General features: G+C 43.0%; 1 protein-coding gene across 2 annotated transcripts in view; it reads left to right on the forward strand.

The window, feature by feature from the left end:
• RNGTT (RNA guanylyltransferase and 5'-phosphatase) overlaps positions 1 to 7,865 on the forward strand; it is a gene marked incomplete at both ends in the record, with an annotated part of 187,671 nt that extends 179,806 nt beyond the window's left edge. For both annotated transcript variants that reach the window (XM_079532490.1, XM_079532491.1), the window contains 2 exons: positions 5,436 to 5,559; positions 7,702 to 7,865. In XM_079532490.1, the coding sequence (XP_079388616.1) occupies positions 5,436 to 5,559; positions 7,702 to 7,865 (288 nt within the window). The remainder of the gene's footprint in view (positions 1 to 5,435; positions 5,560 to 7,701) is intronic.
• Positions 7,866 to 27,071: the final 19,206 nt, after the last annotated feature.

A 27,071-nucleotide genomic window follows, 5' to 3' on the forward strand; every position in this document is an offset into this window, starting at 1 on the left:
TTGTGTACATGAAGCCAACCATTTTTTTTAGGATGTGCTTCTTTGGCTTGTTTGTTGGCCTCAGCTCTGAGAATGGATCCTAATAGAGAAAAGTTAGTTATCAGGAAGGAAGAATTACTCTCCGGACCTTATTTGGCAACTCTGAACTTCTTTTGAAACAGACAGATGGTATATTTGGGCATAATTGAAAAAGATTGCCTCCATTGCACATGTAGCTCTTCAGGAAAAAAAAAAAAAAGAAAAAGAAAGAAAAAGCAGATTCAATAGAATACATGTAGGATCTATCTTGCTTGTATGTTCTAATTCCTTATTTAATTTTCTCTTTAGAAATAAAGTTCTTTTTAATTTCTTAGTATTTCAATTGCTTTTTCTCACTTATTCTCTCATGAAAGTTAACATTTTCTGTGTGTACTGTTATGATCTTTTCTTCTGGGATCTCACAAACAGGCTGATAATTTTGCATGTGGGATAAGCAATAGGAATAGGTGCATCAAAGAACAATTTTCTTTCTATAAATGTTTGGTAATAGAGGGGAAAGTGCAACAAAAAGGCATTTAGAAAGAGAAAAGATTGGAAATAGAATATGTTCACATTTTGCTTACAAACATCACTATCTTTTAAGTGGACAATTTACTGAGATGAAATCATTTCAATTGCTTCATAAAAAACATATATATAGAAACAAGCCTTCTTTCAGTCAAGTTTCCATTTATCTAGAAACCGATTTTTTTTTCTTTCAAAAGAACTCGAATATGAGGAAAGTATATGAATTTGTAAAGATTATCCATTGTTAATACAGTTTATAATATTTGTAATTTGTATTTGTAATATTAACTGTCTCAGACTCTCATTGATAACCCTTATGTAATGTAGCAGCTTGCCCAGGAAGTTTATGCTCCTTAGGAAGTAAGGATGATGAAACTGAGCATAGAATGATAGAATTGCTCAGGTTGGAAAAGACCTTCAAAATCATCAAGTCTAACCACAACCCTCCGCTAAATCATGTCCCTGACACCACATCCAAATGGTTTCTGAACACATCCAAGCATGGTGACTCTACCACCTCCCTGGTGAGCCTACTCTTTTCTGTAAAGAAGAAGTTTTTCCTGATATACTAAACTTACCTTGGTGCAACTTGAGGCCATTTCCCCTCATTCTGTCACCAGTGAGAGGAGACCAACCCCACTCTCGCTTTAAGCACCTTCCAGATTTTGGAAGAGAGCAATAAGGTCTCCCCTCAGCCTCCGTTCCCCCAAACTAAACAGCCCCTAAACAGCTCCTTCAGTCTCTCCTGACAGGGCATATTCCCCAAGCCTTATTGCCCTTCTTTGCACCTGCATGTCCCTTCTGTACTGAGTTGCCCAAAACTGAACACTGTACTTGAGGTGGGGCCTCACCAGTGCTGAGTACAGGGGCAGGATGACTTCCTTAGTCCTGCTCACCACACCATTCCTGATACAAGCCAGGATGCCATTGACCTTGGCCACCTGGGCACACTGCTGGCTCATATTCAGCCGACTGTCCATCAGTACATCAAGGTCCCTTTCCACCAGGCAGCTTTCCAGCCACTCCTCCCCTGTAGGGCTGCCTGGGGTTGTTGTGACCAAAAGGCAGAACTGGATGCTTGGCCCTATTGGAGCTCATACAGTTACCCTTAACCCATCAATCCAGTCTGTCCAGGTCCCTCTGTAGTGCCTTTCCCCCCTCAGGCAGATCAACACTCCCACCCAACTTGGTGTCCTCTGCAAACTTGAGTGCACTCAATTCCCTCATCAAGATCATTAATAAAGATGTTAAATAGAAGCAGATGTATGAGTGCAGTTTTAAAAGAAAATGCACATGTGTTAATTAAAAGAAAGACTGGCTCAACAGGTTAAATTATGGCTCAATCTGATCAACAAGTGCAGTGTGGAGATGCACAGGAAAACCTCGGCTATTGGTAACATCATAACAAATGCTGCCATTTTTACAGGACTAGAGTTTGACGTATTCACTAGAAATGATTTTTTCCTCTTTTTCAGCTGGATATATTGTTTTTTTCACATCTTGCCCTAAGTTAATATAAAATGTGGCTGCGTATAAAAATGATGCTGTGATTCATCTCAAAATGGTTTGGTTAGTCTGCTCAGTGAGGTGATTTAGTATGTTAGACATTTCACTTTTTTAATATATTTTGATTTTTTTTCTGAAAATAAGGAATGGAGGGAGAGTAGGGGAAAAAAGCCAAAATTTTTCATACTTGAACAGCACAAATGATGGTGGCAGTGGGAAACCTTTCTTGGCAGGGAGTGGCAGATAGCTGAAGGATGGTCTGTGTTGTATCTAGGCTAACTTGCAGAGCTGTTGATAAAGAGGAGTTGCAGCTTTTGCTCACTTTTTCCTATCGCAGCTGAAAATCTAGCAGTGGGGTAGTGAATCACCATCTAAGAAGAAGCTAATCTGTATTTCTAGCAAGTAGTTAACGTTGGGTAAGCAGGCTGGTTCCAGATAACCAGATTAAATGCAAGCAGGAACAGCAAGTATTCTGCTCCTCTGGGGAGAAAGGCAATCCGTGTGTAATCTGGTGACTGTCCGTTCCATGACACATTCTGGCCCAGACCAGAAATACTGTCCTGATGCACCCTACCTTCATCAGCCTCGTTATCCTACACTGGTCTTCTGGTTCTGACTGGATGTCTGATTCTGACTGGATGTCTGAAAACAGGTGATGGAAATAGGTATTCTAGGGAGATTCCACAGAGTCCTTATGGTTTCTGTCTTGAAATTTCCATCCTGAAATCACTGGATGCTTATTTAAGTGCATTTTATTGACAATATGGCAGAAGCATGGGTGTGGTATCAAGAACGTCACTGCTGATGAGGATGAGAATTTTGACTAAGAACTGCCATCCTTCCTGAGATGCTTCTCCCATTTCTGTGAAGCTGGAGGAAGTGCCTTCCAGGAAGAGAAATGATAGTGCATTATTTAGTTGCTCCTACAGGCTGCATTACTTAAGGGGAAGAAGAGCTGAGCCTACGCAAAGGAAGAACTGAGAAGACACCATTCTGAGCAGCTCAGAGTGAATTCCCAAAGAGAAGGAAATTCAAGACAGTTCCATTTTAAAGCTAAAATGCCAGAAAGTAGCATCCAGGTGATAGTAGATGTAGAGTGTGAATTTTAGACACAAGGATCATTGTGTGCTTGTTTAGTCCAGCGCATAAAAAGTAATATGTAGAAGTCTACTAAGATACAACAATAGTTGAATTCAGTAGAAAAGTATTTTTAATGCTGGAGAATGTGCTATGCTCAGAGCACTTGCAGTCTTGATCAAATGTCTGGAATTTGCTGAAACTTATATGTACTTCTAGACTGATGCTTAAAATACAGGGATCAGTATGTGCTGTATTTTTTTCTTTGTAAAATGACTACAGCTTGCAATTGTTAAAGACTATGATCACCATACTCAAGTCACTGCTTTGGCAGGTGTTCATGTTTTGTAGAAAGATCTGTCTCCTAGATTGCTAATGAATGGCCAAGCAAATATCTAGATAGTTAATAATACTGCTTAATTACTACAGTCAAATAGAGCTGCCATCTAATTTATTGCTATTCTAAGCATCCAAACACTAGAAGAACGATAAACCATGAGAAAGCCATAGAGATTGTTATTTAGTTGAAGTCATTGCCTGCAGTTTTGTGTATTTTTCTCCCCGGCAGGTGATCCTTCTAACATTTTCCTGCTTTGGCAGAAAATCAGTTGCATGGCCATTCCCCACACTGTCCCCATTGCCACGGGGCAGCTATTTTCAAAGCAATATACCTTCCCAAGTTACAGTGCAGCCAAGTGTATATATACAGAGTGTGCTAGAAAAGAATGATGTATTTTCCTGAATATGGAACAGGAGTATGTCCAGTGAGCATGTGTCAGTCAAATGTCTGGACTGCACATGGCTTTTCAGCACGGGTGTGAGGAACTAAAGTGCTGTGCAGAGAGTGCTATAAAGACTGGCAACCTGAGACACTGGGTAACTTTATCCAGGTGATCATCAGCAAATTTCACGTAAGGAATAAATGGTTTTAGAAGAAAGCTCTTTACAAGCGATGGAATGAAGAAACGAATAATGCATGATTTGCAAACCTAGCTCTGCAAGTCCTATAATGTAAAAGGCCTCAGCTGTAAGCATGTTTAACAAAATTGTCTTACAGTGTGATTTTTACTTGACAAGTAAAATCCCAGAGCTTTCTGTACAGGACTGCTGAACAGAAACACTCAGAGTAAATGCCAAGCAAAATGTTATGGTTCTGCTTATCAAATTCAGGACAAGACCTGTACTGTGCAGTGTAGGAGGACTCAGTCCATGCAGAGGACCTTTCATTAATTAATTGCCTTTATCTGAAAATTAATGGAAAACAAGTTAATGGGCTGTTCCACTGTATGTGCTATTAAGCTGCCTGCAGACAGTCACAGTCTTTTTCAAACCTGCATCCTCGACAGTAGTAAATCCCCATGTCACAGAGGTGAGGAATTATGCTAATGAATTGAAATAACCACTGCACTTAAGTGAAGATGCAGAATCCGAAGTGTTGTGTTACTCTGTAGAGCTTTCAATTGGTAAACTCCAGCAAACTAATGCAGCTAGCAGTTGAATACAGCTCTATACTTACGAAGAGGCTCTTTGGAACAAAGTGAAATATATGGGTAAAGTTGTTAAAGCATTAGATAAGGTTCTCTGGTTACCATGGTTACTTGAAATTTTTTGCATTGTGTCATAGATTAGAATGCATAGGATGAAGTAGTCAAAACAAATGGGAAGGCCAGAGCATGTAAACTACATTTCCAGATCACACAGCATTGCCAAATAGAAAGACAAAGAGCCCAGAGTGTTGATTACTGACAATTCTAAGAATCAATACAACGAGGCCTGAAAAATAGTCAGAGCCTATGTGATTTGAAGTCATGCAGTATTTTGGGGTTAAGATTTTAATTTTTAAATACAAATGAAGATAAAAGAAAAACCCTTGGTAAAGTTAAGAGTAGAATGATTTTCCACAAGCTTTTCCTCATCTTGAAATCTGACATTTGGCTTTGAAATGTTCAACGCAGAAGGCTGACGAAACATGGATAATACATTTTGTGCACTTCAGCTGGCAGTAGTGCTTACAATGGAAGCAGTTTATTCCCATAGAAACCTATTTGCATTTGGGCCAGAACTGACTTTTTTTGCCTCTGTTAGAGCTGCTGATGTTTTAGTGTAATATAATTGCTGTATATTGACAGCAGATTTGAAGAGCGTTTTTAAATATTGAGTAGCCAAGTCTATTCGTAACAGAGGTGGAGTCTACAGTTTTTCTGTGTAAGGTGGAGGCATGTTACTAAAAAATGAAGGGCAGAAGTGAAATACATGTTTATCCCCAACTGTTGTTTTATTGTGTTTTGTTTTTTGTTTTTAAACAGGTGACAAAAGATCTGAAACAGTATGACAACAAAATCATAGAATGCAAGTTTGAGAACAACAGCTGGGTCTTCATGAGGCAGAGAATAGACAAAAGCTTCCCAAATGCCTACAGCACTGCCATGGGTGAGTGGAATAATACACTTCAAATCATTCTCAGGCTCAAATTTTGATTTCTTAATTCTGTTCTAGTTTAAGGAGGAAAGGTGTCCTGGACTTTCCTTTTCTGTTTGAGGTACCCATAGAAGCCTTTCTTGTTCTTCTTGTCATCCCATGCCAAGTTTAGTTCAAGCTGGGCCTTGGCTTTCTCGACCCCATCCCTACACAGCCTAGCAGCTTCCTTATACTCTTCCCACACTACCTGTCTCTGTTTCTACTGCCTGTGCATTTTCCTCTTGCTCTTTAGTTTGACCAGTTTGTTCCTGGTTTGGCCATGCTGGTCTCTTGCCTTCATTTCCTGACTTGCTACACCTGGGGATGGAGAGCTCTTGTGTGCAAAGGAAAGCTTCCTTAAAGATTTGCCAGATCTGCTCTGCCCTTATCCACGAGGACAGTTTCCCAGGGTGTTTTGCTGACTAACTCCCTGAAGAGGTGGAAGTTAGCTTTCCTAAAATGTAGCATCCTAATTTTAGTCTTTGCCTGTCTCATATTCTTCTAGAGCATGAACTCTGCCATAGCATGGTCACTACAGTACAGGCAGCCTCCAATCCTGATGTAACCGATCTGTTCACTTGCATTGGCAAGCAACAGGTCCAGTATTGAATCCTCCCTGGTGGGTCCTTCAATTACTTGACTAAGGAAGTTATCCTTAATGAATTCCAGGAGCCTCTTGGATTGCCTACACCTTGCTGTGATACTTTCCCAGCACGTCTGGGTGGTTGAAGTCCCCCAGCAGGACAAGTGCTTGCATTTGCAATGCCCCCTGCAGCTGGAAGTAGAAGGCCTCATTGATGGGCTTTTACTTGACTGGTGGCCTTTACTAGACACCAATCACGAGGCTTCCTTTGTTACCTTGATATCTAACCAGCACCCATAAGCTTCCAATTAGCTTATGTGTGTTCTTTAGGGACAGCTCTTCACATTTTATTCCTTTCCTGATGTAGATAGCAACACTCACTCCTCCCCTTCCTCGCCTGTCCCTTCTGAACAGCTTGTAGCCATCAGTAGCCACACTCCAATCATGGAAATCATCCCACCATCACAATGTTTTTTGACAGCTGAGGTCTCATACTGTGAAACTTCTGAAATACCTTTTCACCAGAAATAAGCATAAGAAAAAAATATTTCCAGGATGATGTCTTACTAATTGTAAATGCCGTGAATGATTCTGAAATTCTGCAGGAAAAAATCTTTCAGAGACAGGAAATTATATACTAATTGTTATTTGTAAAAAAAAAAAAAAGCTGTGTTAGAAGTAAATTTCAGGGAGTCTTAATGTTATTTAGTACTGAGAAAGCCAACAGATTTTTTTTTCCATGCAGTTGCATACATACTGTCTTGTCCTTATATGCCATACATTATCTTCTCAATGTTATGTATATTTCCAAGAGAATTACAGTATTTGCTTAATTTCTTGCTTTTTTGTTCTACTTGCTTTTTTTGGACTACTTCCTCAGTCTCTAGAGAGGACTAATAAGGGGAATATAAAGATGCATACAAAAAGTATTGAAAATACTCACAGAATCATCTGGGTTGAAAAAGACCTTCCAACATCACCAATTCAATATTAAGCCAATCTTGTTCTAAAATGTTAGAATTTGGTTGGTGTTTTAAGGCCAGGTCTCACAAGCTGTTTGTTGCTGCTGCTTCACTTGTTGCTTGCCTCACTGGGATATCTGCCCATAGAATCAGAGATTATCCTAACTTAGAAGGGACCCATAAGGATCACTGAGTCCAATTCCTGGCTCCATACAACACCACCCAAAAACCAGACTGTACGTCTGAGAGCCTTGTCCAGACACTTGTTGAACTCCAGCAGCTTGGGGCCGTGGCCATTTCCTGGCCATTGTGTAGTTGCTGCATGCAGCAGTATGCACACGTACACAGACACACACACATGCCCGTTTTTGTTTAAAAAGAGATGGATGCCCATCTGGGGCACAGCCTGACTCCTGACAGGGCAGGCTTGTGCAAGCCGGTGTTTACGTGGCTGACTACTCAAGCCAAATTATGTTGTTTATTGTGAACAGAGGGGTTCAAAATGTTGAAATGCAATGAATACTGCTACAAATCAGTTTAGTAAATTCACAACGTGTTCTTTGTTCCCAGCTGTATGCAATAGCATCCAGAACCCGGTCACAAAGGAGATCCTATTTGAGTTCATCGACAGGTGTATGGCAGCTTCTCAGGGACAGACGCGGAAGCACCACCTCGACCCCGACACGGAACTGATGCCACCCCCACCACCCAAAAGGCCCCGCACCATCACATAGGCCTCAGGCACAGTGGGTGGCATTTACACTGCTGCAGAAGGTGAAGTGCAAGTGCGAGGGCTGGGAAAAGAAACGCCTGAATTGCTGTAAATATCTAGGTGTGGTTTCTTTGGTTTTGTTTTTCCAAATTCCACATCATGAATGGACATTGTTTCGTAACTGAGAAGTTCAACCTTACCTTCTGATATATGAAGATGAAATTTCCAAAGGTATAGACAAGAACAGTACAGTGGAATCAAGGGAAACCTGTCTTGTTTATATACGGATATCTTTTCACCTTTAATTTATAATGTCAGCAACCTGGAACTGCGAAAATACTGGAATGCTGTACTTTTTAGAAGCTGTGTTTAAAAAAAGAAAAAGTGTTGCTTTTTTCTTAATGATTATCGTTATTCAACTGGTTGCGGTTTGTCACCCGTAGTATAATTTATCAGAGTTTCCCTGCATTTCTGAGACTTGTGTTTAACAGCAAACAGCAATGTTGTTTCTGCGCTGCGTTGGCTGACAACTAAGCCTTCTTAGGCTAAAATCCACTAATTTTAAAATTAGCTGGGTTTTTGTTGTTGAAATATTAAAGAGGTGAATCCCTCTTGTAAATAGCATCCTTTTGAAAAGAAGTGTTTTGAGTGTTTTGTTGGTTTTGTTTTTTTTTTGCTGTTTGAACCTAACACACCAAATGTGTAGTGGGCTGATTTTAGCTTCGCCAAGTTGCTCTGTAGATAAGGAAATCATTAAATCTTTAGTATTAAGGTCTCTGTTCCAAGACCGTTTCTAGTACAGGGCTTAGTTCTCCACAGTGATACCACTGTAAATATTACTAAAAGTACACTTTGCTGTGATATGCAAGAGTAATAACCAGTGCTAATAATGATGTCTCAGATCCAGGCGCACTATGGCAAAAGAAACGCCAGGCAGCTCCTTCACGAAGGAGAAGGCAGTTCCATGGGAGAGAGCCCTGCCTTAGGGCAAGCGTTCAGGCTGGGATGGTCGCAGGGCAAAGATGAACCCTGCATGGTGTGGATGGGGTTGGCTGTCCTGTGACACTGTGTGAAGCCACTGGCTGACTTCTCTTCATACGGCATGAAGGAGCCGATTATTGGTACCCGGTGGCTCTCCTGGCAGCTATCCATAACACTGACTGTGAGAAGCTGCATTCTGGTTGTCTCATGGAGGAGCTGGTCTGAGCTGAAACCAAACGATTGCAGATTTTAAAGTTTACTGTGAATTTAACAAACAGGGATCTGATCGGTTGTTGCTGTAGTTCACTGAGCATGTCAGGACAAGTCATCCATTCATCCAGCAGCCTGATCTGTAAAGACCATTGCTTTGTTACAGCTAAAATACATTCAATGAGTTTTAATCTTTGGAAGCAAAATTAACTCCTGCAGTTTATTTTTTTTTCCATAGGGAAACTTTAGGACTATGCTTTGTGGTGACTTCTCTCACTGCTTCAATCTGTTGTGTAAATGCACATGGCATCGCTCAGATGGCATTCCTAGCATCTCTTTCTGGGATATCCTACATGTGTCTCAGAAAACTGAAGGAGATACATAAGCATCTTTTTTTACTGTGGTAAAACTTGAGGGGAAAAAATGTGTTCATCAAGGCTCTGTACATAGTTTCTGCATATTGTCTATAGAAAAGATATAATATCACCTATGCAAGGTTGCAAAATTATCTCCTAAGAAGAGCCTTATGAAGTTGATGTGAAAACCTATGCATCCTCTGCACATCTTGCATTGAAACACACAGTTAAATATTTCTTCACGTAGTAAAAAGATTTCCCTCTCCATTAAACTCATCATTAAGATTGTCATAACAAACTTTTTGTCACCAATCCTCATGGTTCTATGGCAATTCTAACTTATAAGATGATTGCAGCCTTTTAAATGAGTTACTGCATTTCGTTCTTTTAAGGTTTGTCCAAGCTGCCTCCTTCTTTCTCCTTCCCAGCATTGACTTGTATTTCGACAAGACCTAGCTTCTGGTTTTCCTTTTATGTTAGAGCTGCAGGAATCAAGCTGCAGCTCTCCTCCATGTGCATTCCGCCAAGCTCGTGAATGTGCTGTGGCCCTTGTGTTTGGACTGTGTCTTTTTTTGCACTCCTCTTGAAATGGGTATTTTGAAAAAGCGGTGATGAGGAAGTTCAGAGCTCCACATTCATATTCAGTTGTAGAACTATCCTTGCGCTACGACCTGTAGCAGTTTAGAGAGGTCAATTTGCTTTGCTTTTTCGGAAGAGGAATCTACTGAGCAAGGGTTGAACGAAGAACCTGATGAAAACAAATGGAATTTCATTTGGACCAGCTGGGTTTCATGCTATGAGAAGTGCAAACTTCCTTTGTCTGCTACTAGAAATTCAAGACTGAAACAAAGAAGAGTCTGTTCCAGGAAAATAATAATAATTTTTTTAAAAAACATAACTTGTCTATTCTTTGGTGTACAGCATGTTTCCATCCACTGTTTCGTCATTTGTTAAATATATAATTAAAATTTGGTTTCAGTGGAGTTTCCAAAAAATGTAAGTACATTCCTCTACAAACTGTATTAAGTATTTTAATAAAGTCAATGGTTTAAAATACTTCTGCTAAGGATGTGTTCACTTTTGATACTACCAGAACACTGTGGTGTTATTACTCATCAGTCCTCCAAGAACAGTTCTTCATGTTTTTCAGAGCTCAGTGGCCCTTTTCTTAGGTAGGAGCCTCTCAACCAAGTGGTGGCCACAGTCTGTTATACCATTTTTAAGTTCAATTTGCTCTTCCTGGTGCTGGAACCACAAGAAAAACAGAAGATGCATGAAGTACATACTTTATGACAAGCTAACATTATGTAGCTTCACCAAGTCAGTGTTAAGAATGCAACTGGATGAGAAGTTGTGCAAGAGGCAGCAGGATCAGTCTTCCCTGATTGTTTGTCACCAATCTGGCCTTGAAGCTTGTAGCTCACCTGCTTGGACAGCAGACCTGCGTTGTAAGAGAGCTGGTTTCTGATTCAGCATTCTTCTTTCAGGAACTAAAAATGCCATCTTGGTGTTTGAACTTGCCTTTTAATTAAGGTTCTGCCTCCAGTACGGATATGCCACTCTTCTAATGGATGTCTTATTTGTACACTTCCTGTGGTACCTCCCAACCATTTCTGGTTCTTTGGTGTTGGAGTGTGAATCCCAAACTACATCTGACATTTGAACACACCTGAAGAATACTGTAACTGTTTCAGTCCCTGTTCAGTGCTCCTCTCTGTTAGCATTAAGGAGATAGGTTGCCATGCCTGGCCAGCACATCACACTGTGTGGTTTGTGTTCACTTACTTGTTCATACGAGCAGTCCTTCAGCATCCCCACTCATCAGTGCAGCAACTCATCAGTTTTCTGCCTATGAGGTGTGACTTGTATTTGCATAATGTGTAATGCATAATTGTATCTCATGACCCAGGAGTATTTACAGATGCTTTGGCACAGCACGTTCATCTCCTAGGATTCATCTGCAGGCAGCGGAGAGAGAATGAGAGCAGAAGTTCAATTTGTGCCTCCTGCAATGTCTGGTGTCTCTGCAGAGCCTCCCCCATCAATTCTTTCTTGAATCGATATACTCTGTATCCTTTTCACGTTACTCACTCCCCTGTGCTAGTAGGATTTTCTGAGCACAAAATTAAAAATTTTATTGAGAGCAAATTTTGAGGCATCAAAATTACTGCAGTGTTCAATCACATTTATAATCTCATTCAAAGTATTGCACTATTTGGTCAAGAACTACTTATTTTCCATAGATGCTATTGTGTTCCTTGGGACATCTTTAGTCAAATCCTTAATCCCAGAAATTCTGTTAACTTGCATGAGACTGTTTGGCTGAAATGCCTGAAATGGGCAGATTGCTTCCGCCCCTCTGTGGCACAAGGTCTGCCTTGTGAGCCTTGTTTGGAGGCTCCTCGCAGTACACGAATCACAAACCTAGCAGAGTTTAGATTACTCATATTGTTTCCAGTGTCAAATGTCTATGGTCCACTTGTAGAGGTTGCCCTTCAAGCACACGATCCTCTGTGCTGTGCCCACTGCCTGCTTTTCAAGTTGGCCTGTTGCCATTTGTGAGGCCGTGAGACCACATCCACATTCCATGAGGGCATTGCTGCGCTTGGCCCCTGTGTGCTTCTCCTCACACCATGCCAGCCTTGCAGATTGAACGTTTGAGGAATAGCACAGTGCCTCCAGTCCTGCTTGCACAAGGAAATCAAAGCCACATCTACTAGTTGGGACTATCTATAATAGGAGTAAGGACTCTTCCCTCCTTCTGTCCCTCATGACCCTGGCCTCCCTGTTTCATGTACAAAGGTAGGTCATACACCACGCACTAACTTCTGGATCGATGAGTTAATGTGAGCAGTGGGAACAGAGGCTGGCATTCTTTCTGCTTTCCCACTGGCCACCTCAACAAGCTGAATGCAGCGGAGGCTGGAGGTTGCTTGAGACATTTACTACACTATTTTCCCCTAGTCAGGCTCATGTTAATCTGGTTTATTTCAATTCGTAGGCAGCAGCCGGAGAGTACTTGAGCATGCTGTAATGAACACGAGTGAGAAAATTCCGATGGCGCTGGTGCATCCATGGGTACAGAGGGGTGCTCAAGATGCTCAGTGGACTCTTGGAGGAGAATAATCTCATGTTCCGCTGTGGCAAAAAATAAAATGTAAGTGCGAACCATTTGCACTTCATTTGGAAAACACTGGAGTAAAAGTAACAAAAAAAGAAATCAAATAGCAATCAAGTTGACTCCCATGGTAGGAATTTATTTAATGAGAAATACTGTTCATGCCCCTTTCTCCCTCCCCTCTCTCTACCCTCAGTATCTTTGTGTCTGTTTGACTAGCAGAACGCACACAATTTGGGTTCAGGAGCATTCAACTATCATACTTGGAGAAAATTAAACTTTGATTAATTCTTATGCTCAGAATTTTCTGTAATGCTGAGGAGGCGATAAGGTTATCGTATTAAATGGGTCTGTATAAATGCTGTGTGTAACACTGAAGGAACAGAATTTTGTTATTATCAAGGCATACTTCAAAGAGTTTCTCAACTAATTTGATTATCACAAGAGGGGAAATTTTAATCCAAATTAAAAAAAAAATCCTTTAAAAAAATGTAGCATCGTTCAATAGGAAAAGAACTCAGAGAAGAAGAACACAGAGTTCTATGGGCAGCCATGCACAGCTGCAAGTGGGGTGTGATGGAAGAGAGGCCCAGAAGGCAACCGGAGCTGTGACATCTTGTATGCTGCCAAGGAAGGGAAGAGGTAAGATGAGTAATCCTTGCAGGTTCCAACTTGTCCATCTGTGGTCCTATGACCATGAGGTGGCTCTCAGAATGGAGAATGCTCATCGGAAGACCAGGGCACAGCAGGCCTCAGTGACATTAAGAGGTGGCTTCTTACATTGAGACAATGGGGCCAAGGAGGAAGGCCCTTCCTCGCCAGGAGGCTCAGAGCAGCTGCCTCAAGGTAGCTGATAGCGAAGAGGGAGAACCAACAGGTCCTAACAGCAGAGCAGAGGGTAAACAGTTTCTCACAGTTTCCTGGTGGTAACTCTTATCCTCAGCTCTGGAAGCTCTGGGACATGCTTACACACCCAGCAATGAGTTTTGTGGGAGTCACAGAGCAATGAGCTGCAGCGGGTCACATCCCTGCATCTTATCATAGGGCCATGGGGGCACCTCTGAGCCTTTTGGGCAAGTCAGTGATGTGCAAACAACCCGTGCATACGGCAGACAGGACTCCAAACTGGGCATCTTTTGAGGTCAGTGCTTACCACTTGCCTCTCACCTCATACCCTGCCAAGAGAAATACACAGGTTTTGCCAGTGCGCACATGAGTGATGAGAGCAGCATGTCTGCTGAGAGCCCGGGTAGTGAGGGACAGAGGGATGGTGTGAATGGCATGAGAGGGAAGGGGAAGCAGAGATGTGCCTCCCTCCAGTGCACACCCTGATGCCTAATGAGGTAACATAAGAATAGACAAATAATGTTAGTTTGAATTCCCCATCAGCTTGTTTGGCAGCTGGTGCTGTTAGTTGGGTATTTTAGTACTTACAACCTTCTCTAGTTCAGTTTGCTGACAATATTATGCAAGATCTTTCTAAGGAAGTATTCTGATTTGACAACATGGTGGTCTGAGACCCATAAAATAAGTGCCAGGAAAGCACTACAGAGCAAAAAAAAAAAAAAAAAAATTCCCATTTCTCTATCAGGAAGTGGAAAACTCGCATTTCTGAAAGGATTTATGGTCTTTAGAGCAGTGGGCTCCTGGCATAATTTACTTACACCTGCCATGACAGTTTGTTCCTTAAAAAGAAAAGATGTATTATGTTACTGTTGAGCGTTAAATCAATGATAATTCTGCTGCCAGGTAATACTGACCTGTAAGTGAGTGACCCATACACAAATAACCTGTGGCAGCCAGATGCTGGAGTTTGAAGCTGTTGTGTTTGGAATTGCACTTTTCACCGTTTCTGCTTCCACAAAGCTGTGTGTTTTGTCCCTGGAACTATGAGCAGCTGGTGCCACTTTAGTTGGTGGCTGCCCATTTGCCTTCTCTTATAAACGTCGTGCAGAAAAACACACACCCTCCTGAGATTCCAGCATCATAGTGATAATTGATCCAGAAGTGCCTACAGGGAAGGCTGATGTTTCATCTTCCTTTCCTCGAGTGTTTGGAGCAAATCTTTTGACATCTGAAGGGAAGTTCTTCTCCAGCCCATCTCCCTCCAGCACTAGTAGCAAAATGGGAAGTGCCCTGAAGCCTCCCTTCCTGTGGCTGGCCTTGTACCACTGCCTGTACAGATCCTCCCCTGCACTCCCCACTCCATTGTCCCCAGTGTGGAATACAGAGAAGGGCTGCAGAGCCTTCCATGCCATGGTGTGGCTGCACACAAGCTCTTCATGTCCCTTCTGAGAGGTTTCCAGTTTCACATTACTAGAGATGGTACTAAACTCAAGGTGGAGCCTGGATATGGCCCTACCCATGCCAGCTGAGCGCCGTGCCTTTCTGACCAGTGGCAATAGGCCACCAACCAGTCCATCATAATATGCATGCACATGGGTCTGAAGGAAAGGGTTAACTGTTAACTACAGCTTTGTAGGTGTGAGCCACAAACCCTCTGCTACAGCGCGGTGCACAGCACTAAAGCTCTATGTATCTGTGTGTAATAACCACTGTCCTTTTTGCACCTGCCTGTGCCACTGAGGCTTCTTGATGCCTTACAGAAAATTACAGACAAACACATTAATACTTGGCCGTGCTGGCCTGGAACTGCTAAGGAACAGGGAGTAATGATGAGACACAAAGAAATGGAATGAGAACAGCAGCCTGCAACATCCTCATTTCATTCAATGACAAAAGAGTTTGGCGTGTATACCCATGCCTTTGCTGAGGACTGTGCAGTGGATATCAAAAGCCTGAAACATTCACTAATGATAGCTGCAAAGAGGGGAAAAGAACAACTCTTACTGATGTAAAATGCAAGACTGGCTGTGCTATGTAGCAGCTCCTGTTAAATTGACTGGCAAAATATTTTCTGAGTTCATGGAGATTTGAGAAAATTACCCGTTCCCTAAAGCCAGTTGTGAGCACAGAATGTTTCTGCTTTCACACACAGCTTTGAGAGGCAGAACGGAACAATTCCTGCCCAGGCAGCTGGGTGATGGAAACTGACAGAGCAGTGCCTGTGCGCAGAGAGTTTAAATGATGCACAAGGGACTGGTTAGCGTGTGATATGCAAATGTAAATCTATCCTCGAGGCATTGCAACTACAAAATGTCTCGCAATAATGCTCATTTATCGAAAAGTCATTTCTTACTATGGATTCCTCCCTCCCAGAGCAGCAGGGCTTCCTGCCCCGAGTGAGCTTGTCCTTCACCCCCTCTCCAGTGCATTACGTCTGGCTTTAGCCAAGGGACTGACAGCCAGAAGGATCATCCCCTACTGTGGTGCTCCTTGGCTGTGCCTTCTCAGTCTGGTGAACAGAGACAAGTAGATCAGCACGATGGCCGTCCTGCAGCAAGGCCTGTCTGCCTTTTGATAAGCTCAGATTCTCACCATCACATTGAGCACAGCTGCTTTCTGGAGAGGTTCAAAGCCACCTGGGCTTTGCCTGCCTTTACAGAAAGTAATTGGCTATAGGATGGTCCATACCCCCAAGGATGTGAACTGATGATGTCTTCAGGACAGTTATAGCAATGAGTGTGTTCACAGCCAGCTCATCCTACCCGAAAGTACCAGCCCATTGCAGGATGTCTGTCGTGCCTGCTGCTGGTCGCAGTGGAAACATGGGATCACTGGACTGGTGTGTCTATAGCTCTGCTCCCAGGAACACATCCTGCTGAGGGCAAAGCTCACCACGAAGTGGGCTCTACAGATAAAGTCATATATTAGAAGCACCATTTTCCAGTTTCCCTTACTTGAAAAGAACTGGAACTTAATCTTCACGTTGCCTAATATCTGGTCATGGAATGGTTTTTCCTGCAAAAATCCACGTCCTTTGTGAGAACTACTTGCTAACTGCTTGTTAGCCAGGCAGTCTGCAGGGTGAGTGATGGTTAGTGGATGCAGGCAGGGAATGGCAATGCAATGTTAAGCTTACACACAAGCATCGGCTTTTCTTTGGTGGCAACAATCAACTACCTTTGCATAGGTAGAATCCATAGGTAGAAACCTTTCCTGTGCTTTAAATAAGCCATATTTTTTCAGGTTCAGTAGGTGCTCCTTCAAAATGGCTAGTGATATTCCATGTAAATTACCTGAGTGCAGATGCTAGAAGTGTTAAGACTCTTGTTTTCAAGTTCCTGGACAGGTCCTAGGTGGCAATGGAAATCAATTCACATCCAAAGCACTCCTGTTGTGTATTATAGGAGCTGATATCAGGCCCTTGCTACCTGCCTGCAAGCACTTAATGGAAAGAACTGTTCTGACATTCAGGCAGTGGATGGGTGCCATGACCCCAGCAAGGGTGGCTTACAGCACAGAGCTGCACATGTTCCACTGGGCTATGGGATGTCATGTAGGCTGTTGTGAACCAGTGTGCCGGTACGGCTCAGAAAGAATGGGGACTGGCTGAAATGCAGCCGGTCTGTAGTGGTGTTTTCTACCTGCTTTTGGGGTGAAATTGTAACGAGTTACATGAAACAAGCATCTCCGAAGCAGCATCCAGTGAGCACAAGCGTTCACATCCTGCAACAAATGCAGTGAGGCCCTTCTGCTGCTCTGTGAGATACGAGGTTTGTGCTCCTGGTCGTGGTGATGGTCGCCTGTGTTGTAACAAGCCCCCTGAAGCCTTTTGTGGACTCCGAGATATTTGCACAGAATCACATGATAGGTGAGGCTGGAAGAGACCTCCAGAGACTGTCTCGCCCAACCCCTTCTGAGGAGTGCATTTGTCACTTTTTAATTGCGTATTAAAAATGAAAAAATGGCAGAAGAGGCATATTAAGGAGTTCTGTTCCTCATTAAAATGGGACAGCTAATGTACAGCGTGCTCAGTGACAGCCATTAACTAATCAACAAATCATCATCCAGGAGACCACAATTAGCTCGTATCAGAAGGGAGTGGCGGTCGTGCTGGGGCAGGGCTGAAGCTCACAGTGCAGCGTGGGCTGTCTGTAGGTGCACACATCTCAGCTGAGAGATGGGCTCTGTGTGAACTCGCTGTGAATGCACAGCAGCTCAGAGTGATCCTTTTGAAAACTTTAATTGGTGCCACCAATGCATTCATCAGCAATAAGGCCAGAAAGAAAATTACATGCTTCTGGAGTGCCTCTCATCGTAGGGCCACAAAGCCACTCACGGGCACGGGCAGTGGGTTGTGCTCCTGTGAGGCAGTGAAGTTCTTGTCCTGTTCTTCAGGTGGAGATGCAAAACCAGAGAAGCTGTTGTAAGTAGTGCTCCCGAGGCTACCAGGATGGCAAAATCTACAGCCCCTCTCTGCACAGCTCTGCTCCTGTGACACAGTACAAGATCCCTCTCTGTGACAAACCAGAACCTTTCCCTGCATTTTCACAAGGTCGCAAAGGCAGAAGGACATAAAAATGCAGAGCCTGACATATTTTGAAAGTGGTCTTACTAAAAATGTCTCCATTCTCAGCCTTATATTTAAAGTGCTTTGTCAAATAGGAATCCAGGCTCATTTCTTCAAATCTGGGATGCCCGGTTCATTTACATGTCTGCTGGTCCCTAAAAAGGAGCTCCAGCATCCTGGTGGCTCATTAGGCTGCTGTGTCTGTTCTGTGTGGTACTGAGGAAATTTAGTTGCTCCAGACATCGTGGACGTTCCAAAACAGTGAAGTGATGGCAAGACCTTCTCTTGCCATATTTTGGACCAGGATTTTGATGACCTGAGGTAAGGCTAATACAAGAAAAAATATGGAGACCCCAAGTGAGTCCAGAGCAGGGCAGTGAAGCTGTGAAGGGTCTGGAGCACAAGTCTTATGGGGAGCGGCTGAGGTTGTTCAGTCTGGAGAAGAGGACACTCAGGGGAAACCCTATTGCTCTCTACAGTGACCCGAAAGGAGGTTGTGGCAAGGTATGTGTCGGCTCTTCTCTGAGGTGACAGTGATAGATTAGAGGTGATGGCCTCAATTTGCACCAGGGGAGGTTCAGGTTGATATTAGGAAAAATGTCTCTGAAAGAGTGGTGAGGTGCTGGCACAGGCTGACCAGGGAAGTGGTGGAGTCACTGTCCCCGGAGGTGTTCAAGAAAAGGGTAAATGTTAACACTGGGTGATGACACAATTTAGTGATATGGTGGTGATGGTAGGACTAGATTATCTTAGTCTTTTTTTCAATCTTAATGATTCTACGATCCTGAGGCTGTCACCAGCAAGGTGGCTATCAAGGTTCTTGTTAAAAGGAAGATCATTCAGGAAAGATCCGGGTGTGATACACTAGAGGGCCATCCCAGACATGAAGAAGAACTGGTCTCACTATGCTTCATCATCCTTTTCTCTGAATGAACAGGATTTCAGCTTCATGATGTCCACAGGGTAGGACAGCTAGCATTTCTGCTGGTGTACCTGTCTCAGCACATATACCTGTTTGCAAATGCTGCTGGGCAGACAGGGCAATGTAAAAGGTGGTATCCAGTAAGTATTCATGCTGTAACTAGGAGAGCTGCAGAGCGACTTATCTGAATAAATGTTTGCCAATACTGCTGTTAATTCCCTGCACTTGCTGAAAATGAAAGGGAATACTGGCCCAGGCGAAATGTGATTGAATTCAACTGCTTTGATGTTTCTTAAGCAAATCTTTGGGTAATTTCTCAGCCAGATCTGCGCATACTGTATAATTTAATATTTTTGATAACTTCATGGAGTTGTGAATTTCTGTGATATTTGGGTTATAAATTTCACTGGCATGATTTTGTCACTTGTTAAAAACAGAGCAAAATTAACCCCCCTTTCTGCACACTTCAGGCACCTTGTTCTACCCCCATTTTTCAAGTGAATCCTATTAATATTCCACTCTCTGAATCAATTGGGCAGCCAATCATTCAAATGGCATTCCCATCTCCTTCTAAAAACTAATAACAGGAGAAAAGATTCCTTCTCTCAAGAGAATGGAGTCGGTACTGGGCTCTTGCTGAGGGAAGGAAGTTGATCTCTGGGTGTGGAGGAATTTGCTTGGCACTCTAAGACAGTAAACAGAACTGGTAATAAGTCACAGCTGTGAAGTGGATCAAATTGTGTAATATCAGAAGAAGCTATCAGAAGCTGATAGGAGTAGGTCCTAAACTGAGTAAAGGCCTGAACAAACAGCTTCCTCCCTCCCTATTCTCTTGCACGAGGATGTGGGAAGAGGCAGTTTTGATGTCCCCAAGCCCTCTTGCAAAGCCTCGGCTTTGCTGCATTTCTCACTGTTCTTTTTTGTTTGTACTAGAGGTTAAACCAGGATGCTTGGTTGCCTCTCTGTAGCAGTCTCAATTTCAAAGCTAGATGGAAATAGACATCAGAAGGTTTTACTGTACATGAGGTGTATCTTAATCATCTTAACAGCTGATTTTTCTTTCAAAGTGATCTCTAACAAGAGGAGACTTTATTGCTCTAGACGTGAGCGTTCATTACAGATGGCCAACAAATGGCAGGGCCCACAGTTCCCTGTGTAAGCTGTCCTGCTAAACTCTAGTAAGACATCTAGCACCTCCTCTGCTGCGGTACAACTGCCACTGGATCAGGAAGATGTGAATAGCAACGTGCTGAGAGGCCGGCTATTGTGCCTTAGAGAGTGAGCTGCATGGATTTTTCAGAAATAAGGGAGAGAATAGAGTTTGATATATTAATTTTTTCTCCTGAACTGTGTAATATCCTACTCTGTAGCTTCCTGTGATAAGAGAAGCCTTGGATGGACCCAAAGTCATTTCCTGACTCCGTGTGGTCTCTAATTAAATGATTCACTTAAATTCATCGGCCTCAACCGATTTGCCTTTTCCATAAAATGTAAGTCCGCTCCCTTTAGCTCCATTTGGTAGGACTCATCCAACCAGAATCTCCAGAAAACTCATATTTATCAGAGTTTGTATAAGCGTAAAAATTTTACAGTTTTTCACGTTGACCAAGGCTTGTACTGCGCTGTTAAAGCCACCTTTCCTGTCTTTCAGGAGGATTCAGTTTTTGGAAGTGATGTTCTTGGCAACTAGACAGCAGGCCTTTGGAAAAGTCATTAGCACAGCCTGCCCTTCCTGAGCAAGTATCCCCTTGCAAACCATCTGCTCAATTCAGGAAAGCTTTGTTCCTCTTGTAGGTCATGTGAGGATTTTGGAGGGAGGTATAAGATCCAAAGCATTGCGACACAGCACTTGGTACACGGCTACCAGTCAGGCCAGGCCTGCTAGCAAAGAAGCAGGAGCAGGAACCTTTCTGAACTGGAGTCCAATGGAGGGCTGATGCAGGATGGAAATAAAGCCCACTGCCCAAGCAGACTTTACGGAAGAATTGGCAGTCTGGAAACATCAGATGCTCAGAGGAAAAGAACCTTGCAGCAGGCAAATACACTCACTTTTAAAAGCAGAGAAAAGAGTTTTCAGTATTTTAAAAACATGAATGTTGGATTTGAGGCTGGGAGTAAAAAAAAATGTTGCGTTTCCAAATAAAGGATCCATTGAGTGGCGTGGCTCAGAGGAATGATGCTGAACATGCTGCAGGTAGTGCTGATGTTCATGAGCACTGAGGTCTCAGCCCTGATGGGGCTTATTTATCCTCCTGCACAGAATGGTAGGATTCCTCTCATCTGCTGGGTGCTTTCTTTTTGACCTTGTCCCTCCTCAACTCCTGAAACATTTATTGTTCTCCTTCTCCTTGTAAATATATGCTGGACTACAATCTAGATCTTGTCTGAACTCTTCAGAGAGTAAACAAAGTATTCCTACACCTGTATAATTGTCCGTTTTTTGATCAGTGGTGAACTTGTTCCCACCTTGCCTGATATTGGAGGTTAGCATGTGCTGCTGGTTAGTAATTCCAGGCATTGCAGGAAGAAACACTCAGCTGTAGACATGTGCCTCAGTTTGAAATTAAAGCTCAGTTTAGTTTAATTCTCCTTGATTTTATCAAGCATACAAAATGACTGCTTCCATATGCAAAGAAATAAATACAGAAATGTCTCCCTCCTTACGGTAGCAATTTAATATGGTTTTCTGGTCTGCCAAATGATCTCTCGCTTGTTCTGAACCTGGTTAAATCTCTTTAACAAAGTCTCTTTCGGTAGGGTAAGGAGCCAACATAATTAGTGCAAAGGCATGTGATAGTTTTCCAACATTTGGTGAACATGGCTTGGAGTGATGACAGTTTTTGTATGGATTTGATCTTATTTTAATGGTCACAGAAGAGAGAGAACTGGAGACCTGTGCAGCTCAGATAGGGTTAATGGATCTGGCCCAGCCCAGCACTTAGACCTTGTCTTGGAGTGAAGGTGGCATCCTCCACCTTCTCTAAAACCGTGTGGCCACTTCAGGCTGTTCTAGGAACATAGCCTGGATTTCTCAGCATTATTCTGCTCACTGTTCAGTTCTGCTGCTGTTATTGTTGCAGAATGGAAAAGTGAGAGGTCTGAGAAAGGAAGAAGCTGGATGAAGTAATTGCAAGCACTGTTTGGTGAGCTGTGTTTTTTTGTGTGTGACTTTTAAAAATATTTTATTTATTTCTGCTCTTGTATCTGGGATTCCCTATCACAGACCAGGCCCCACAGAGAGAAATCATGCTGCAAAAAGCTCTCAGTGCTCTGACAATGGAGGTAGACTGGGTAAAAAACACTGATGCCATTAAAACAACAATACCTGCCTCTTTGGAAGTCGTTCTCATTTTCTATCACAGTGTCAAGGGAAATGGGTGGATTCACTCTGATTTGTAGCAGCGGAGAGAGAAATTGCACGTTCTGCCTTAGGACTGTAACTTCTGAGCAGACAACAGGGTGTTCCAGGAGTTTTGTATGGTCTGGATGGATGTGCTTCCCTATTGGAGAGCAGGGGCCTTCCAGACCCCTCAGGGTGCTCTGAAGAGTTCTGTCACATCACTGGGGCTGCGTGTCCTAATTTATGCTTTCTAAATTCTCTCTGCACTGAATTTCTTCCTTTTGATACATCAGTGTCTAAGGTAATTTATCTGAATACAGCTCCAAGGCTACTGGAAGCTTTTCAGCTTGCTTAGGTCTTTTATTCTCTTTGTCTACTGGTACAGTCTCACCCTCAGCATCGTGATGTCTGACCAAGATGACTAGTCAGACCTCAAGTATTTTTCCATGCCAAGGAAAAGCAGATAGTGTCTTCCATCCATTTGCGGGCTATATGCTGAGCCTGTTACAGACATAATGTGCGTGAGGAGTGTGTTGTATGTCCCAGCACAGCTCTGGACACCGTACTTCTCCCATGCCCCCCAGCCCTGCGGAGGGAGCAGTAATTTAAGGTCTGTGATGGCAGTGGATGCCATCTGGGAGCCCCCCTTCTCCGGAGCCTCCTGGTCAGCTAGCCAGATAGGTGCCATTACGTAATGTCAGAAGTGGCCAAGGGGACAGATGGCAGCTACTGCCCACAGAAGGTCTCATCTGACCCACATTGCTGCTCCTCTGGGGCTTTGGGAACAGGGCCACGGGCTGAGTGCTTCTCCTGCAGGGCAGTAATGGCAGTGGCTGGTGCTGAGCCCTTCCTCTCCTCGTCAGGAAAACGGGATCAATTGATCTCCTTCACAGACCTCTGAAAGTATTTTATTAGCTGTCTCCAGAGAAACTTCCTCTCCCAAATAGTTTCAGGCAGGATGTGTTTTCACTCAGTAAAGATCTGACGATCGTGTCCTCCATTGTTGGAAATCGTCCTAGTTGCTTTGAAGCCTGAGGAGCTGTGACAGCCTCTGCCAGGAGAGGATGTGCCTCCTTAGCTTCTTCTTAATGATAGGAAAGTGGTAAAATTACCTTGCCAGAAACTGACCATTCTTTGCTTCTTTTCTGCTAAGAGAAGGGAATACTTCAATACAGGATTAAAAAAAAGTTTGGAGTACAAGAATTACCTCTTTTACCTTCCTTGTTTTTTATAGCTTTGACATAAGACATATGATTCAGTTTGGATTAAAACAGAAATAAGCTTGTTTTTCTCCTACACATTTCTTTAAAAGCCTGCACATTCTGCTTTTGATATTTTCCTACCAGATGACTCCTGGAGGGAATATGGCTGCCTGCAACTTGTAAAGAGTGTCGCTGCTGTTATCAGAAGCTTCAGAACGAATCCAAATCCATTTTATGTGTGCATATGTGCGTGTGCATACATACAAGTATGTATTTTTATATAAAATGCGAACTGGAATGTTAATATACTTGCATATCTGTAAAAAGTAACTTATTCCCAATTCCTTGTTTCTACTGGCATTTTGTGTACTATTCTCAGGTTTGAAACTTCTGGAAAGACTTCCAAGTGAGGAGGTGCTCGAGGTTTTTTCCAATAGGGAGGTGGGTAACTGGGAAACTGAGGGAAGGGTCACCAATCTTACACCACAGCTTTCCTTAAAGATGCATTTATCTGGATTTGTGTATACACCAAATATGCCCTCTGGTACACATGGTGGTGCATGGCATGCTTCGGATAAATGTAATTTTCAAAACTGATTCTCCAGTCCATGGCAAGAGCATCCATGCTTAATGCAGGGACAGCTCAGTCTGCAGAGACTCACCTGGGCCCATCCGCCATCATTCCCTTCCACACAGATGGGAAGGGGGTCAGAGGCAGCCACCGGGGCACTGGTGACCCCCACATTGCCATGAATCTTTACAGTACGATCCTCCTCGCTATCCTTGTTCACAAGGCTTTGACTGGTGCCTTGCATTACCCCAGTGGTCTGAAAAGTGTTTTTTTTTCCTATTGATCACACCCTGAGGCTTTCTGGCAGACTGGAAGCTGCTGCTGCTCTCATAATTCAATTCCCCTTATGCCTAGAAGAGGCAAGCCAGGGCTGGCAGTGAGTGCTTCCTCCCTCAGGCCTGGACACAGAGTGGGGCCGGATGCTGCCGCCATTGCAATGATGGAGCTCTTTGGCCTTTCGCAATCAGTTGTTAGGATTCTTCAGGCAAGGAAAGAAAAATACCAAGTGATGTTCCTCCTCTCTCTGTGCCTGGCTGTCACCACAGAGGCACTCCCTCATAACAAAGCCTTTCCTGACCTGGCTACTCGTTAGGCTGGGGGCAGCAGATTGAGCAACGTGAGAGAGTAGTGAAGGTCTCATCTGTCAGCCCTAGGTGTGAATTTAAATGGAGCCTCATTTAGCTGTGCACTCCCTTTTGGTTTATTGGCAGGTGCTTCTCATGGTGAAATGTCCAGCAGACACCACTTCACTGCCCAGCTGTTCCCATTAAGCCAGAAGAGCATGGCAGAGCGGGGCCCCGGATGCCTTCCCCCAGTAGCTCCCCTGAGGGGGAATTGCACCCACCTCACTGTGAGATGCTGGGTTCATGCCAAAGAAGCACTCCAGGCTTTGTGCCCCTAGATTTCACATTGGTGTGCTACAAGTCAACAAAATACCTGATGGGGCAGCATTCCTTCCTAATTTGGGCATTTCTTCTTATTAAATAGTTCTGTTTACTAAGAGTCAGACATCATTTTCAGGTTGGTTTTGTTATGAACTCTTCAGGCCTGCAGGGAAGTTGCGTGCATGAGTTATTTAGAAGTCAGACTTTGCTCCTGTACTTCCAGATCTCAGTGAAGAAACTACAAGCTACCAATGTTTTATGTGCCAAGGAGGATCACTTTTAGCATCCAAGCACATCTCATGCATACAGTAAAGATGCCGGAGTTTTGATGACTCCTTATTTATCAAAGTAATGCTGTTTTACATTTAGATTATGTTTCTCTGCTGAAGGGTACCGGAGTAGCTCACAAACAACATACACATGTTAATAATACATTGTGAAAACACAGCTTCCTCTGGGTGGAGAGTGAAAAACAAGGAAATCTTGGTCCATAGCATGTTCAGGGCATGGAAAGAAACATAGCTCAGAGCAACAAGAGAAATAATGATGCTTATACAACACTGTCAGAACAAGACTGTTGTGGAGAGCAAACAGACCCTTGATTTCTAAAGTTTTCATCAGAAAACCAATGCATGGTGAACTCTGTGAAACTCAATTTATTGAGCTCTCAGGATCATGAGTTAGGTCAGCCTTGCCAAGAATTGATGTGGTTTTAAGCAATCCAAACCCAAGTGCCAGAGCACTGTTATACTTCTCTGATCTCATGCTTTGCTTTATTGTTTATTCATATGGCACTGTACAGCTGTGCCTCGGGCAGAAAAAACATTGCTTCCACTGCAGTGTATGGTCCTGATTCTGTGAATATTTAAATCTTCATAGGACTATTTGCATAAAGTCAATCATTTTAATATATTTCTGTATATTTAAGGGGTCAAGACTCAAGCTGAAAATGTACTTATGACAGAAAGATGATCATGGGTTTGAAATTTGATCTGAAATTGATAGGACAAGAATGGTTTTAAACTAAGATAGGGAAGACTCAGGTTAGATGTTAGGAAGAAATTCTTCATAGGGCAGTGAGGCACTGGCACAGGCTACCCAGAGAGACTATGGGAGCACCACAGTGTGGGCTTTAAGGTCTCCTCCAACCCCAGCCATTCTATGATTCTATGATAAGGCTTGAGGGCCTCTGAGGACACTCCTTCACACCGTAGATATGGAGTTAGCAAATGAATGATTTTGTTGAGTACATCTCAAAACAAGGGCATTTCCTACAGTACTACAAATGCTAAATGCATTGAAAGAGTATCTGGGAAAACGTTTGTTTTCCTTTTACCTGTTGATTGAAAAATGAACCAGAATAGATTCTTGTGAATCTACCACAGAAAACTCTATACATTAAAATGGCGCGCAGTAATACGTTATTTAAAGAATGCAGTCAGTGGATTTAAGAGTATGACAGAAAATCCTATGTGCAGTAGTAAAGACACCATCCCTCCCGCTCCCTTCCCTGCCTGCTGTGGTTATAGTTCGCTATCTCTTATTAAACTCTGCAGAGATATATTTGTCATTCTCTTTTTAATTCTAGACAAGTAGCAAATTGACTTAAAAATGTAGAAGCTGTCCTGATGTGCATGCACACTTGCTCCTGCCATTAGCTTTCCCACATCTTAAGTCATCCATTAGATTAGTTATCATGTTAATAAGTCGATTTAAGAAATGCAGCATGTTCTCAGTTCTCTCTCAGACAAAAACTCAAGTGATTATGGCCTTTTGTCTGATATATCTGGGGACTGACCTATAGCTCTGAACACGCAACTCAGAGCTATTTTATCTGTCACAGAGGTAGAGGGGAATCTTAGTGCCCTTGTAGCAAGCAGATTGAGAGGTACTTGAGAGCTTAGAGATGGCTCTGTTTACTACTGAATTCCCATGCCTGATAAAGAAAGGTGAGGGTTCTTTTCGGAGAAGTGGAATTTTTCTGAATAAATAAATAAATAAAAAGCCTTTCTGAATCCTTTGCAAAGTAGCAGAGAATTCCTGTCACTGTTCCTTTCACCCCCGTAGCCCATCTCATGAGCAAGGCTGGCCATGCCACACTTGGCACCAAAGAGAGCTGTCTGTCCATTACATACTGGGGCCCATTATGGTAATATGGGGAGAATCTGTTAAAAAAACAGCCATCATACTGAAGGAGCAGTGATTTCCCTGCTTTGGTGTGGAGTTGGCCC

The sequence above is a fragment of the Tetrao urogallus genome, assembly GCF_951394365.1.
Source record: "Tetrao urogallus genome assembly, chromosome: 2".
NCBI classification, from domain to species: Eukaryota; Metazoa; Chordata; class Aves; order Galliformes; family Phasianidae; genus Tetrao; species Tetrao urogallus.